General features: G+C 39.7%; 1 protein-coding gene across 9 annotated transcripts in view; it reads left to right on the top strand.

Moving 5' to 3' along the window:
- Akap9 (A-kinase anchoring protein 9) overlaps nucleotides 1–15,645 on the top strand; it is a 122,582-nt gene that overhangs the window by 8,053 nt on the left and 98,884 nt on the right. For 5 of the 9 annotated variants that reach the window (XM_057758357.1, XM_057758354.1, XM_057758360.1 and 2 more), the window contains 6 exons: nucleotides 2,119–2,331; nucleotides 5,143–5,241; nucleotides 8,320–8,367; nucleotides 11,579–11,740; nucleotides 12,650–12,805; nucleotides 14,138–14,335. In XM_057758357.1, coding sequence (XP_057614340.1) covers nucleotides 2,119–2,331; nucleotides 5,143–5,241; nucleotides 8,320–8,367; nucleotides 11,579–11,740; nucleotides 12,650–12,805; nucleotides 14,138–14,335 — 876 coding nt within the window. The remainder of the gene's footprint in view (nucleotides 1–2,118; nucleotides 2,332–5,142; nucleotides 5,242–8,319; nucleotides 8,368–11,578; nucleotides 11,741–12,649; nucleotides 12,806–14,137; nucleotides 14,336–15,645) is intronic. The other 4 variants (XM_057758355.1, XM_057758356.1, XM_057758359.1 and 1 more) reach the window with 4 other exon arrangements.

Below are 15,645 nucleotides of genomic sequence, written 5' to 3'. Positions count from 1 at the left end.
TTAGCTGGGGTCATCCTTGTAGATTCCTGGGAATTCCCATAGAGCTAAGTTTCCTGCTAGCCCCATCATGGCTCCCTCAATCAAGATATGTCTTTCCTTGCTCTCATCTCTGTCCTTCCTCCATCTCAACTATCCTGTTCCCTCATGTTCTCCTCGCCCCTCCTCCCTTCCCTCTTTTTACCTCTCCTCCCTCCCTTATCCTCTTTCCCCTATGTTCCCATTTTGTCAGGTGATCTTGTCTATTTCAACTTTCTCCAGGTGGATGGAGATATATATATATATATATGTGTGTTTTGCTTAGAGTTCATCTTATTACTTAGCTTTTTTAAGATCACGAACTATAGGCTCAGTATCCTTTGTGTATAGCTGGTACCCACTTATGAGTAAGTACATTCCATGTTTATCTTTCTGGGTCTGGGTTAACTCACTCAGGATTATTTTTTCTAATTCCATTCATTTGCATGCAAAATTCAAGATGTCATTTTTTTTTACTGCTAAGTAGTACTCTAATGTGTAAATGTGCCACAGTTTGTTTTTTTATTCTTCAGTTGAGGGGCATCTAGGTTGTTTCCAGGTTCTGGCAATTTAAATAATGCTGCTATGAACATAGTCGAACAGATGTCTTTCTATTATGAATCATAGCATTGAAGTAGTAAGTTCAGGCAAGCTTCAGACATCCTGAAGGATGGTACCTACACTCAGGCCAGCACACCCAAAGAGAGATTAAGTATAGTGGAACACACCTTTAGTTCAAGTCGTGAAACACAGCAGAGTTGTTATACAATCTTTTTCATGATTTGATTGATTATGGCTGTGAGTATAGTGTTACTAAAATCCAAGCTAGATATAATTGTCAATGGTTGAAGCCTGAAGCCGGTTTTGTCTCTATTAAGGAGAGGTGTAGATAATTTTCTTTTCATAATTATTATACTGTGGTACTATTTTATAGTTATAATTTTGTCATAAGTATTGTCATTAGTTGTTTGAATCAGTATTTTTAATAAGGGTTCAATGTTGTCCAAATCTAAATTAGATATAATTGTTGATGGTTGAAGCCTGTTTTGTCTCTATTAAGGAGAGGTGTAGATGATTTTCTTTTCATAATAATTATATGTGTTACTGTTTTATAGTTATAACTTTTCGTAAGTATTGTCATTAGTTGTTTGAAACAGTATTTTTAATAAGGGTTCAACATTGTTCACCCATCATTGAGTTATATACAGTATGATAATTCTGGCTAGATGTTGGTATTTTATGTGTATCCTGGCCCAGTGGTAACACGTTGTATAATATTAAAGAAGACTTTAACCTTTTTTATTTTTTTTTTCTGCCATGGTAGCTGAAAGTGTTTGTTGCTCTTTTATCCCTAAATGTTTTACTAGTCATCCGTTTTTCTTATAACTTTCATCAGTGTTCAACATTTTAATGATTGCTGTGTCCTTGTTTTAATTTTTGTTGGCTACTTTTTAAAAAAGACATCTTAAGTGTTGTTGACTTTTAATTTATAGCAAGAGCTACCCAGGTTTAAACATCTCTTTAAAATAAGAAAGGTATTGTGGTGTGGATGGTAAGTAAATTGTATGACTAGGTGGCACGAGGCTATATAGTTTTATAGACTGTAGGACTCCTGAGGTGATATGCAAGTGACTGAGGACAAGAAAGCATCATTCTCTGAAATTTAAATTATTTCTATTTTTTTCCTGTATAGATAAGGCTACAAAACATGGTCAGAACTAAACCTTTTGGCACAAGCTAATTATCTTTAATATAAAGTTAAAGTCCCAGAAAACCCATGAAGGATGCACTTGACCTCCGTGTGTGTATCGTGCTTTCCAATGGGTTACAATCCACAGAAAATACTCTGAGTGCCTCACTTTCTATTTTCTCACTCTGAGCTGAATTTTTTTCCTTTCGGACATTTCCATTTCTTATTCCTGATTCAGAAACATCCAGTTTCTTTGCCAGTAATAGTAACTACTCTATCAAGAAAGGACAAGTATCCTTTGTTTTGTTACTTGTTTTTAGTGATAGTTTGAGTTTAATAAAATGACCCAGAGTTTTAATAATGATAAAGGAAAATCTTAGATGATAATGCTGCTTTCTTTTTTCCCCCTATAGCTTGCTGAGTATAGAGAAAGACAAGCCCGACGAGAAGGGAAAAAGAAGAAAAGTGTTTCAAAGAGTAAACAAGATGTACACAGCTTAAAAATTAATCAACAAAGTAATGAGACCTCCATAAATAGTTCTCAGTGTGTAGAATCAGCTGGGAATCCTGATTCCACCAAAATGAGAGCTGGACAAATAGAGAAGCAAAATGAAGTCTTTGTTAAAGTGAGTGCCTCCAGATTTTCAGCATAGTTCTGAGTGGAACCCTAGTGTAATGAGAGTGGGCATCAGCACACTGTGCAGTTGGATGTTGACTTTTGTCCCTTCTTGCAAATTTGAGCAATATTTTAGTAGCTAGACCTAAAGTATTTAATGACCTCTGAGTGAGCTTTGTGAGCTTCATTCAGCAAATATTTATTGAACACTCAATGCAAAGCTAAGGAAGGCAGATATAAAGAATGTCGGTGTAAACTATCAGACCCGCGCCAGAAAAGTGCACCTGCTTTTCTAAAGTACAGGGGTCCACAGCCAGCCTTGTGTGTGTAACTTGGGTAACTTTGGAAGGGGTAATATAGAAAGTATGAATGGTAGTCAGCTAGAGTTAAAAAAGATAAAAGACAGTGAAGCAGTGTGTTGTGAGATCTGGAAACAGGAGCATCAATTTCATATGAATCCCAAAGTGATGGGGTAGGGTGGTGGTAATTTCTGAGTTTGGAAATTCTCATAGAAAGTGCCCAATGAATCCTAACTTCCCAAGCCCCCACCCCCTTGTTTAATGGGCAACTTTCTGAAATGGGAATTTGAATGGATCAAGATGGTCGATAAGTGGTTGACTCACTAATCAAGACCAGAGAGAGAGGGATGGGTTTCTCATGAGAGTGTTGGGAGGATGGATATTATTTGAATTTTGTGGTACAGCCTGTCTGTAGAAATAAAATTAGAATAGATAAGGATTGTATAGGGTTTCTGTTGCTGTGACGAAATACCATGACCAAAAAGTAAGTTGGGGAGGAAAGGGTTATTTGACTTCATTTTCACATTTCTGTTCAACACTAAAGGATTTCAGGACAGAAACCCAAATAGGACAGGAGTTGATGCAGAGGCCATGAGGAGTGCTGCTCGCTGGCTACTTCCCCATGACTTGCTCAGCTTACTTTTCTTATAGAACCCAGGACCAGCAGCCCAGGGATAGCACCACCCACCATGGACTGATCACTAAATGAGAAAATGCCTACCAGCTGGACCTCATGGAGGCCTTTTCTCTGATGGACGCTAGCTTGTGTCAGATTGACACACAACCAGCCAGTCCAGGGATTTTAAGCTTTGGTCGCTACCCAGATATGCAATGGAGACATGTTCTCTTCCCATAAAATCCAGTCACTATGTATGTCTCTTGGAAGTATGGGAATATGGCTTCAACAGGGAGCGTGAGAAGAGGAGGTTGGTAGCACATGTCAGAAACTTGAGCAGGTGGGAGGCTGAAGTGGGGTGGCCGTGTTTCATTTCTGTTGTTGTAATAAATAACCAGTAAAGCAACTTGCAGTGGGGAGAGTTCATTTGACTTATTCCAGGTTCTAGTCCACCATTGCAGGGAAGCCAGACTCAAGGTAGCTAGCTAATCCTATTGCACCTAACAGCCCAGAGAGAAAAATGCATGCATGCCTAGTTTCAGCTCTCTTTCTCTCAAACAGTCTGGGATGAAAGCCCAAGGAATAGCACAAGTTCTAATTGTTCTTAATAATAAAAACTCGGAGTCAGCTATCAGGGTGAAAACTGAAGGATCAGAGAAGCAGAGCAGCTAACCATTAGAGTTCTTACCTCTACCAATACTCAGACCAAAAGGATGATCAAACTTCCTCCTCAGACTGCAGTGAGCTCCTCGTTTACACACAACCAGCCAGTCCAGGCCGGGCAGTCTCCTGCCACCGTTATCCCTCTCTGCTCCGAGCCGTATCACTCCTGTAGTGCTGGGGTCACCTTTGTGTGAGCTCTGTTTCTCTTTTAGACTGCATCAATTTTGTGTACCCAGGGTGGCCTTTGAACTGACAGAGATCTGTCTGCCTGAGATTAAAGTAGGATTGTGTGCCACCACTGCCTGGCTTCTAGTGGCTTAGTTCTGCACTCTGATCTTTAGGTAAACTTTATTTGTTAAAACAAAAACAAAATATCACCACACTTGTTACCTAGACTTTTTATGTGTATTTATGATTTAAGACTCATAATTTATTATATATTGTTGAATCATTATTGAATTGTGGTTAATGTGTGTATTGAATAAGAGCTTGAAACAGGAACATACACACTAGAGATCATGCCCGAGCAAAACTTGACTAACACACCTTGCCTCTATAAGGCATGCCACAACATTGCTGTTCCGAGAAACGCTAGACAGCACTTAAATTTCATACTTGAGGTCATTTTTAAGCAGTAAATTTAGTAATAAAATGTGCCACTATGAGCCCTGGAAGGATACCGACTTTACATTGTGAAAACAAGAAAGGAACTGTTGCCCTGTTCTGTGTCATCCAGTGTTTCTACCCTGGGTCACTCTGAATTTTCCCTGCTCGCTCATGTCCTCAAATGACCTAATAGATGTTATGAGTATTGATTTGGGGCTAGCAAATAAATTTTATTAAGGAGGTCACTTCATGAAATCAAGAGTCTGAAAAAAGAAAATCAACTGTATTCTTACATATATAATCTCTAAATATCCTTTTTTTAAATCTTGATAGTATACTTTGATGTACAAAATTTTTAATTTTTGAAAAGAAATGGTGAAGGTTTAGTGAGATGGTTGAGCGAATAGAGTTACTTGCTGGCTGGAGATAATGGTGCACACCTATAATCCCAGCATTAGAGAGGCAGAAGCAAGAGGATCTCTGATTTCTAGGCCAACCTGGCCTATACAGCAAGTTCTAGGACAGTCAGAGCTACATTGTAAGATCCTGTCTTGGGAAAAACAAGCAAACAAAACAAAAGAATCAATAAATGAAAACAACTTGCTGCCAGACCTTATGACCTGCATTCCATTCCCAGGACCCACATGGTGAAAGGAGAGAACCAGCTCCTGAAAGTTGTCATATGCCTTCCATGCCTGTGCTGCACACACACATCACATCAATTGATGTAATACAGGTTTGTTTCTAAAGTGTTGAGAACATATCACTGTGCTGTTTAGCGGGGACATTCAGCCCCTAGTCCCTTGAGTATCTGCTTAACTTGTGTAGCAAGTTTTATATTTAGGGCTTTCTGGAGATGTACTTTATCATTTAGAGGAGGTTCCTTTCTACTCTTAATTCATTGAGTGTTTTTATGTAATTATCTGTGAGTGCTCTGCAGACTCTACCATGGAGGTCATCCCCAGCCTCTGTGAGTGCTCTGCAGACTCTACCGAGGAGGTCATCCCCAGCTCTGTGAGTGCTCAGCAGACACTCTACCATGGAGGTCATCCCCAGCCCTTGTGAGTGCTCAGCAGACACTCTGCCGTGGAAGTCATCCCCAGCCCTTGTTAGTGCTTAGCAGACACTCTACTGTGGAGGTAATCCCCAGCTCTGTGAGTGCTCAGCAGACACTCTGCCATGGAGGTCATCCCCAGCCCTTGTTAGTGCTCAGCAGACACTCTGCTGTGGAGGTAATCCCCAGCTCTGTGAGTGTTCAGCAGACACTCTACCGTGGAGGTCATCCCCAACCTCTGTGAGTGCTCATCAGACATTCTACCATGGAGGTCATCCCCAGCCCTTGTGAGTGCTCAGCAGACACTCTACCATGGAGGTAATCCCCAGCTCTGTGAGTACTCAGCAGACACTCTACCATGGAGGTCCATCCCCAGCTCTTTGAGTGCTCAGCAGACACTCTACCATGGAGGTCATCCCCAGCCTCTGTGAGTGCTCAGCAGACACTCTACCGTGGAGGTCCATCCCCAGCCCTTGTGAGTGCTCAGCAGACACTCTACCATGGAGGGTCATCCCCAGCCCTTGTGAGTGCTCAGCAGACACTCTGCCGTGGAGGTCCATCCCCAGCCCACAGTTAATATTTTGTCTTGAAGGGCTGCTAAATGTTGTGGTTTGTCCTCTATCCCTTGAGATGACATTAATTTAAAGGGCTGTTAGATATAGGTGAACGCTGCTAGGAAAGACAAGCTCAGGCCCTTTGGTCACCTAATGTTTCACTCAGTGGCCTCTTAAAGCCTTGCAGGCTTTCAGGGTGGGTGGGAATGGTGTGGCTTGAGTTTCCTGGTTCTTCGTGTTCTGTGGTTGCCCACTCCCAATGATGTTTTACTCAGGTTTTGTTGCTGTTAGATTACTTCAGCATTATTTCTGTTTGTTATTTGAGACACAGCATTTCATAATACCCAATTTTAAATTTGTGATGGTTAAATCCATAATTTGTGGATCTTCAAAATGTTTCTCTGTTGACCAATATTTTTCTTGTGAATAATCCATACTTTCCCATTCCTTTGTGTGCCTTTTTTTAAACTAAACATTTTAAATAATGAGGCAACTTTGGTATAGGTTTTGGTTTCAAGATGGATTTTTTTAACATTATAGCATATTGATATTTGGATTCCTTACTGTAGTTTATCATTTTGAATGCAATAACTTTTGTTATTTTTTTTTTTTTTTGATACACGATCTCTCTATGTAGTCCTAGACAGCCTCCCTAGTGCTGGGATTAAAGGTGTATACCACCTCCCCGGGCTAATCATTCTGTTTATTGTATTTTGGGGGAAGGGGTTGGTTATTTTTGAGACAGAGTTTTCTCTATGTGGCCATGGCTTCCTCTGTATACCATGCTGGCCTTGAGCTCACAGAGATCCATCTGTCTCTTCCAAGTAGGATTAAAGGTCTGTGCCACTACCACCCAACTAGTCTGTTTATTCTTGATACCGGTTTTTAATATGCAGTGTGTACTTAATTATCATATGGAGGGATTGCATCGTGGAAATCTTTAGATTTAGAAGAGAACATCATGGTTGGGACGAACCCAGTCCCTAGAACTCCCATTAAAATGCTGAGAATGGTAGCTTAAATTTGTAACCCCAGTATTAGGGAGACATGGAAGGATTCCTGGGGCTCAGTGGTTACCTAGCTTCTCCTAATTAGTGAGTTCAGGTCAGTGAGAGACCTTGTCTCAAAGCATATCAGCTGCCATCCCAAGGATGACACCGAAAGTAGCCCCTGGCCTCTACATGTGTGCACAAATACATACACACATGCATAAATAGATAAATGAGCAGAACCTTGTGAGTTAGGAGTCGTTGTTAGAGGATTTTAGACTAGAGACAAGCTTATTTTCATGCCAGCAGTTGCTACTTCTTGGGAAGGCCATTGCAGAACTTGACCTTAAATGTCAAATAATATTTCTGTAGGAGTAGCTGAGGAATTGGTGATAGTTAATATTCATAAACTTTCTGAATTTCATGTTAGAGGTAGGTGTGTGTGTGTGTGTGTGTTGGACAGTAAAACAACACTTTGGGAATTAGAAAAAGTAAGATTTATTTCTTTATTCTATTCCCTACTTCACACTTGAGAGAAGCTTTGAATGCCACTGAACTCAAATTCTGGGTTAAAGCAAAATTTCTTTATTTTTATTTTATTTTATATGTATGGATATTTTGGCTATAGGAGTTTATGCTTGCTTCCCATACAATGCAGTGCCCATGGAGGCCAGAAGAGAGCGCTAGATCCCTTGGAACTGGAGTTACAGCTAGCTGCTTGTGGACCCCTTGGCAAGAGCAGCAAATTTCTGAGCCATATCTGTAACCTTCTGCAAATGGTTTTAAGTGAATGCTTTTTAAGCTGTTAAAGCATTATATCAACAAATTTCTCTTCAAATAATTACTTTTAGCATGAAGATCTGGCAATACTTTTGAAGAAATGACACTCCAGATAATATCATTTAGGACTCTTTTATTTAGGAGTTATAAAGTTTAGAGAAATTATACTTCGGTGCTTTTGGCTTACAAAGGGTAGGTACTGTATATAAGAGCATGTCCTCTTGTTTTTTTAGTATGGAGAAAAATATTAATGCTTAGACAAGTAATTCACAGGTGAGAGTTTAAAGATCTGAATACTTTGTGCTAGGTTTGGAAGCATATTACCTGGGTTGTGAGCATTTTATGTAGTAGCTACACTATGCTACCAACAGCATTGCTTAGTGGAAGTAAAATATGGGGAGAAGGCGTCATTGTAAATCGTTTTACTTTTCTTTTAGCCCGAAGGTGAAATTTCTTCCTTAGGCGACAACCATAGTTCTTTAGAGGTAAGATTACCATTTCATAACATTATATAAATAATGTTATAAGTAAAGATAGTCATTTTATTCACTAAAATCATTGGTTGTTGACGCTTTAACCTTTTACATGGTTTTGTTGCATTTCTATAAATACAATAAAATAACAGCATACGTGGTTAGGAAGTCACAGGCATGTTCTACTGCTGCCATTTTTTACAGTGTTCACTGACATATTAACTATTCCATAGTTTTATCTTTAAATACATAAAGATTCTAGTCAGTGTCTGGGAGAGGCTCTAGTCCTGGGTCTCCAGATGGAAGACCACTAGGGACTGACCAGTGTTTGGGAGAGGTCTAGTCCTGGCTTTCTAGATGGAAGACCACTGGGGACTGGTCTTATTTAGCACAGATATATATATATAATATATATATAATTTGTTTTAAGTAAAGCTTTTCACAAATTGTGGATTTGCATTAACCTTAGGAACGTTTTGTGATGTTAGGTGAGAAACTCTCAAGTAGATGAGATCTCTTTATGTAATGATGATAAGTGTGTGTTATTTGTCTTAATCTTTTAAATATGATAAGCATTTCTTTGGTCCAGAGTCAGAGAACATAAAAACATTTCTCTTTCTCTAAATGTGTCAGCAATTTGTATATTTCATAAGTTTCCGTATGCTGCAGATTGCAAATAGAAAAGAAAACTATTTATGCTTAAATTAGCATAGCACAATTTTATATAAATAATATGGGTAGAACCTTTGATACTTAACAAATTTAATGTGTTTTGGAGCTAAGAATATACTTACTAGTAGACCAGGAAAATAACCAACAACAAGTAAATAAATGGGTGTCTGATTCACAGTATGTAAAATTTCCTCTGTGGTCAGTATGAATTTAAAATCACAACCTCTAAAAACTATCACTCAAGAATACTATGCCAAAATAGTTATCTCTTAGAGTAGAAGAAATCGAAACTTTTAAAGATGAGTAAAAACTAAAACCATTCGTGTCAACCAAGCTAGCAGCGTGAAAGATACTCCCACAAGTCACACACACAGATACAGCAGATACAGTCTCAGTCACAAAAGCGCAGAGAAGAGTAAGCATAGAAAGAGTAGATGAACCAAGAAAAAATAGGAAAAAGCTATTTAAGTGTCACTCTGCAAATCACCAAACGCCTAAGATAGATGGGGCACAAAAAAAACAAACCAAAACAAGAAAACTTGAAACAACCAGAAAACAATCAACAGAGTTCTAGGAAATAGCAAAGTATTCTCAATAATAGCACTAATTGTAATTAGTCTCTACTTTCCAATTAAAAGACACAATTAATTGGCTGAAAAAAATAAAGAAGATACAATTATTTGTTGTCTGTGAGAAATACATCTTACTGGCACAGACACACAACAGTGAAAATGAGTGTATCAGAGTCCATACGCCAGGCAAGAGGAAGCCTGAAAAAACAACACAGGAGTAGGTGCACTCATACCTGATAAAGTGCACTTTATACCGAAGTTTACCAGAAAGAGTAAAGAAGGTTGTTGCATGTTAATAATGCAAGATCAATCAGTATGCTGGAGAAAGTGAATGCGCCATAGAAGAAGATAGAGGCCTTTAAGTATTTGCCCATTTTACATGTTTGGTCATCATTACTGTCTTATCCCAACAGGGAACTTTCCTTCACTAGTTCCTCTCTAATACTTCTGGTGCCGTGGTCAGGGTTGACTATCAGATCCTGGCAGGTTCTTCCAATATGAACTACAAGTACGGACTCATTCCCAGCCTTCAGTACTCCGGCTTGGTGGAGATGGGCATTGCTGTGACTTAAGGTTAACGTCCTAAATAATTTGGGAACCATTGCCAAGTGTGATGCCGAAGCATTTAGGGAAGTTGTTTAGGTTGGGTGCAAACATTTCTATGCTTACACAGGCTTTTAGCATGCCTGTCTGGTGGCCGAGAAAGCAATTATGATCATAAAAGACTATGATGAACTGTACTTATGAGCCTTCTACTGGGGGCTCCTTCACTGTGCCTGTCAACTATAGTATCCTGTTGTCTAGGCCACCAAAGTGATCTTTCATCTTAGAGAAAACCAGACAGATGAAGAGGAGAGGTGAGTCAGAGAAGTGTTGAAGGGCCTTTTCAGGGGCTGGGGAGGTGGCTAGGTCAGTAAAGTACTTGTTGTACGCATGGAGTCCTGGGTGTGGTTTCTCTGCGCCCATGGTGAGTACAGCTATGGTTATTAGTTTCTGTAATTACAGCACCGGGGAGGCCAAGGCAGGAAGATCCCTGGGACTTCGGGGTCAGTCACTCTTCCTGAATCAGTGAGTTCCAGGTTCAGTGAGAATCCCTACCTCAAAGAATAAGTTGAACTCTGACCTCACATACACACACTCGAAAGTCATAGCAGACCATAGTCTATTCAATTACCCTCTATATGGAGAAGCAATATGAGGGGAATTAGTGGTGATTGGAAGAGAAGCAGGTGCATTGTAAGCACTCAGGTGTTTGAGGAATGATTGACATTTGACCTTATTATATGTGTTCTTGATGCTTGAACTGAGCAAAGTGCTTGTGAGACAAGCATGAGCTAGGGTCCTTCGCACCCACATGGAAAGTATGAAAATGTGTGTCTGTAGTTCCCACACTAGGGAGCCAGAGATGGAGGATCCCTGGGGCTAGCTGCCCAGTAAGTGTAGCTGAATTTGTGGTCCCCGTGCTCAGTGAAATACTGTTGTCAGGTAAATTACATTCAGTTCAAGATCATAGCTCCAAAGCTACAGAGAAACCCTGTCTCGAAAAACCAAAAAAAAAAAAAAACAAAAAAAAAAATCATAATCTATCAGAATTTTTTTTTTTACGGATAAATGGCTGCTGTTTGGTGACAAAAACAGGAAAGCCTGCCAATTGTATTTATAGTATAGCAATTATACCACTCATGACACTGATGTTTCATACTGTGTGAAGACCCCGGCTTACTAACAAAGCTTTTCCTGCATATACTTTTATTTGTTTTTAATATTTTAAAAAACCAGTTATCTCCTTTTTATAGTGCAGAACTCCTGTATGCTGTTGAGGTATGTATCTCATTAACAAGAGAGCAGGTTTTCCCACTAATGAACCCACAGGATATGGGAATGTTTTAAAATGGACTTTGCTGTGGAATTTTAAATTTCATCTCTCTCCCTGAGGCATGTTGCTAGTACTGAATTATTAAAACCTTGGATTGATTTAGGAAGAAGAATTTGATAATTGTTCTCAGCAAGGAGCTCTGTCCAGTCAGACCTGTCTGGAGATGATGGAAAATGAGCTGGCTGGAAAACAGCTTACGATTGAAGAACTGACTGGAGAACTGGAAGAAAGGAGAGCCACCTGTGGGCCTGAAGTAATGCAGAGGGTGAGCTTGCCTCCTGTGGCTTTAGTTTGTTGTGCATGTGGATGAAGTGCATGTGTGCTCTTTACACATGGGGCTTTGCAGTGGCCACTTAGGGCATCTTGTAATTTCGTTCTTGTACATAGCATAAACAAACCTGTTTGAAATGAGGATTGTAGAAACACAGCTGAGATAGTCACACTTAAAGTTTAACTGCGTAATCTAGAGTGAAATCACTTCTGTGAAGACACTGTGTGTGTGTGTGTGTGTGTGTGTGTGTGTGTGTGTGTGTGTGAGTGAGTGATCAGTTGATCAGTCTGGGAGAAAATTGGTGTAAACCACAAGACAGTGTAACTCAAAGCCATTAAGAATGTGAGTCCCTTATAAGGTCACACTGACATCTGCTGTGCGGGAAGTCAGGATGAAATCAGCGAGGCTGGACACTGGTGAAAATGGCGCATCCTTCCATTCCATCCTCCAGAGAAAAGCTGGGCTTAAATGTGCATGTTGGTGTTACCTAGAAACACACTGGGGCACTACAAACTATACAGACACTTCTATAAGAAAATATGGAAAAGTCAACCTAAATATATTCTCTTCCTTAACGCAGAGACATGTTTTGTTGTTGTTTTTGTTATTTGTTTTTGTTTTTCTGAGACAGGGTTTCCCAGTAGCTATGGAGCCAGTAGTCCTGAAACTCACTCTGTAGACCAGGCTGGTCTCGAACTACAGAGATCTACCTGCCTCTGCCTCCCAAGTGCTGGGATTAAAGACGTGTGCCACCACCACCCAGCTAGATAACAAGTTTTCAAAGTCAGTTTTGAAATAAAACTAATTTGGATAGTCCAGTAGCTTTCGTGGAAGAATACTTATTTTGATAAAAGAATAAAAACCTAAAAGCCTGTATTTACAGTTTTCACTGATTTCTTCTAGTTTTACGAATTTGAAGCTGCCGTTAAGCAAAGAGACTGCATCATCACTCAGCTGATTGCTAACCTGCAGCAGGCTAACAAAGAAAAGGATGAGACAATGAGAGAATTTTCCAAGTTAACCGAACAAAGTCAAAAATTACAGATTCAGTTCCAGCATGTAAGTATTGTGAGTACAACAAAGTTTATTGGTGTTTTTAGCAATGAATTATATACTTTTTCATTTTCCAGAACAAATCAAAGAATCCATTTGCTTCTTTTAGTGGCCTGAAAAAAGCTGGTAAATTTGTGTTGTTATATAGTAGCCAATAATTGTTTGTTTGTTTTTGAGACAGGGCTTCTCTTTGTAGCTTCAGAGACCTTTCTGGATCTCACTCTTTAGACCATACCAGCCTCCTAACAGAGATCCGCCTGCCTCTGCCTCACAAGTGCTGGGATTAAAGGTGTGCGCCACTACTACCACACAGCATAACCACAGTTTTTAATTCATATCTTGTGAGTCATTCCCTGCTATTATTTAATCTAAGCTCCCTATTTCTGTTTTGAAATTCTACAAAAGCTTACCGTGGTGGACTGGATGGACTTTTGCAGACATTGCTCTGTAGTTGCCCTGGACATCTGCAGTCCTGGCATGGTTTTATTAGGTTCTAAATGGTACCTGAACCTACACCTCCCATTTCCTTTAAGTTTGCCTTGGGAATTCATCCTGGCTAGTTTATGTCAGCTTGAAACAAGCTTAGAGTTATCTGAAAGAAGGAAACCTCAATTGAGAAAATGACTCCAAAAGATCGGGCTGTGAGACATTTTCTTAATTAGTGATTGGTGGGGGAGTACTCAGTCCCCTCTGAGTGTTGCTATCCCTGAGGTGACCCTGGGTTCTGTAAGAAAACAGGCTGAACAAGCCATGAGGGACAAGCCAGCAGTCAGCATCCCCCAGAGCCTCTGTATCAGCTCCTGACTCCCTTTGACGATTCTATAGTGTGGAAGCAGTAAGGCAAGTAAACCCTCTCCTCCCCATCTGGCTTTTGGTCATGTGTTTCGTCATTCAGTAACAGTAACCCTGACCAAAGCAGAATCCGATCGCATTGGTCAGAGTTTGATAGCAAGTAACACTAAACAGCTTGAAACATATTAAACCAGAGAGCTTAATGTAAATATACAGGCGTCTTATAGGATTTAGGGGCAGAAATATAACCAAGACTCTGAAAGAGATTGGAGCTAGAGTCTGAAAAGTCACCAGAATGCAGAAGTCCCTTCCTGCCCCACTTACTCCCAGCATCGTGGCCTCAGGCCTGTGACCCTCACTAGACCTGCTTTCTCTGAAGTATCATATGAATGATGTTTTAATGGCTCAGTCAGTCCAGTCCTAGCAACAACAGATCTCAAACTCCTGAAGTGAACAGAAGTCGCAGAGAGCCAGTGTCAGCAGGCGACCCCAGGAGTCTGCTGGCACACAGAGTTTAGTATGCTGAAGGTTCTTTCTGTGTTCAAGTTGCAGGCTAGTGAAACGTTGCGTAGCAACACTCACAGCAGCACTGCTACAGAGCTACTTCATGTCAAGCAACAAGTCATGGCTCAGCAGCAGCAGCTGGAAGAACAAGACAGACTATTAAAGGATCATCAGAAAAAGGAGGAGGAGTTCAAAATACAGATAACTGTTCTGCAAGAGAAAATTAAAGTATGTGAAATGGTAAGGATGTCAGCCAGCTTTGGAATTTTCTTTTTCATGTGTCTTAAGCATATGAATTAGAAAATTTTATAATTCAAACTCTGAATATGGAAAATAATCGCAATTGAGAATCTCACACTCACAACTGTGTATCTCATACTAGGAGTTGCTAAGGTAATACTACCACTATTGTGTTCCTTAAAGGGATTTGTGTATGTTAACTGGAGTCTCAGTAGAGCCTACATTTATAACTCAAATATCTCTCTTGTTGCATCTGAAGTATTCCCATCTATTTTAGCTATGATACAGAAATTCTGAAAGTATTTTTGTCACAAGGTAAAATTTTATAGATTTAGTTGCAAGAAACAAGTGTTGTTTATTCTCTTTCTGCAAATATTTTACTTCTTGGAAACATTTAGAAATTAAGGCTCTTTGGGGCAGGGGATAGCATTATGTACCACATAGATTATAATCTTAAATTCTAAGAACAACTCATCCTAAAAGATTTGCTTTCATTGATTTTCAAATGAGAAATGAAAATTTAAAAGTGATTGTTGCTGCCTGGCCTACACCTGTACCTACTCCCTGCCTGGGGCAGGGCAGAGCTCCTGAGTCACACTTATGTAAGAAGATGTTTTATGAAACATAGCAAATCAGAAACACAATCTGATTTTGATTTATAGGCTCAGGAAACTCATTATAGGTATTATCTGAGTCCTGTGCTAGAGCAGAGGTGAACTCAGGTTGTTCCAAGTTCAAGGGGCTGTTTAAAATTTCAAGTATATGGTTATTAGTTTGCAGTGATTAATAATCATGATGAACTGTGTTTTTTGGGTCCTTAGGATTTTGTTTTCTTTCCATGGACAAATGAATTTAACAAAACAAATACTAGTTAGAAGGTTCTTTAGTGAGCAGAAAGGGAGGATGTTAGCACTCAGATATTGAGGCATTAGGCGGAGATAAACTGATCTATGCATCTCATTGTAGTGAAGTTGATGCCTGTGGACTCAAATTCCTCAGTCCTGTTTACCACAATTTCCCAACATCATTTTTTGTTTGTTGGTTTTTGTTTTTGATTGTTTATATTGAGTATAGTTTAATGATCCTTTTGGCTCTTGAGTGCTGTCAATATGTCTAAGCATGTCTGACTCAGGGACCATAATTCTCAAAGGCTGAAGGCACTTTGGTGTTTTACATGGATTGTCCTTAGAGGGTGCTCCCAGCACTTCCCTCAGAGCCTTTCTTCTGTCTGAGCGTCAACATTTTCTCTGTAGACGTGTTGTACATTCACGCAGAATCCCTTTGAATTCTGTTTGCCAAGGACTTTTGTG

This window comes from Chionomys nivalis, chromosome 26 (genome assembly GCF_950005125.1).
Source record: "Chionomys nivalis chromosome 26, mChiNiv1.1, whole genome shotgun sequence".
In the NCBI taxonomy this organism is placed as follows: domain Eukaryota; kingdom Metazoa; phylum Chordata; class Mammalia; order Rodentia; family Cricetidae; genus Chionomys; species Chionomys nivalis.
The sequence above is the reverse complement of the archived record's forward strand: the minus strand, read 5'-3'. Positions and strand labels throughout refer to the sequence as shown.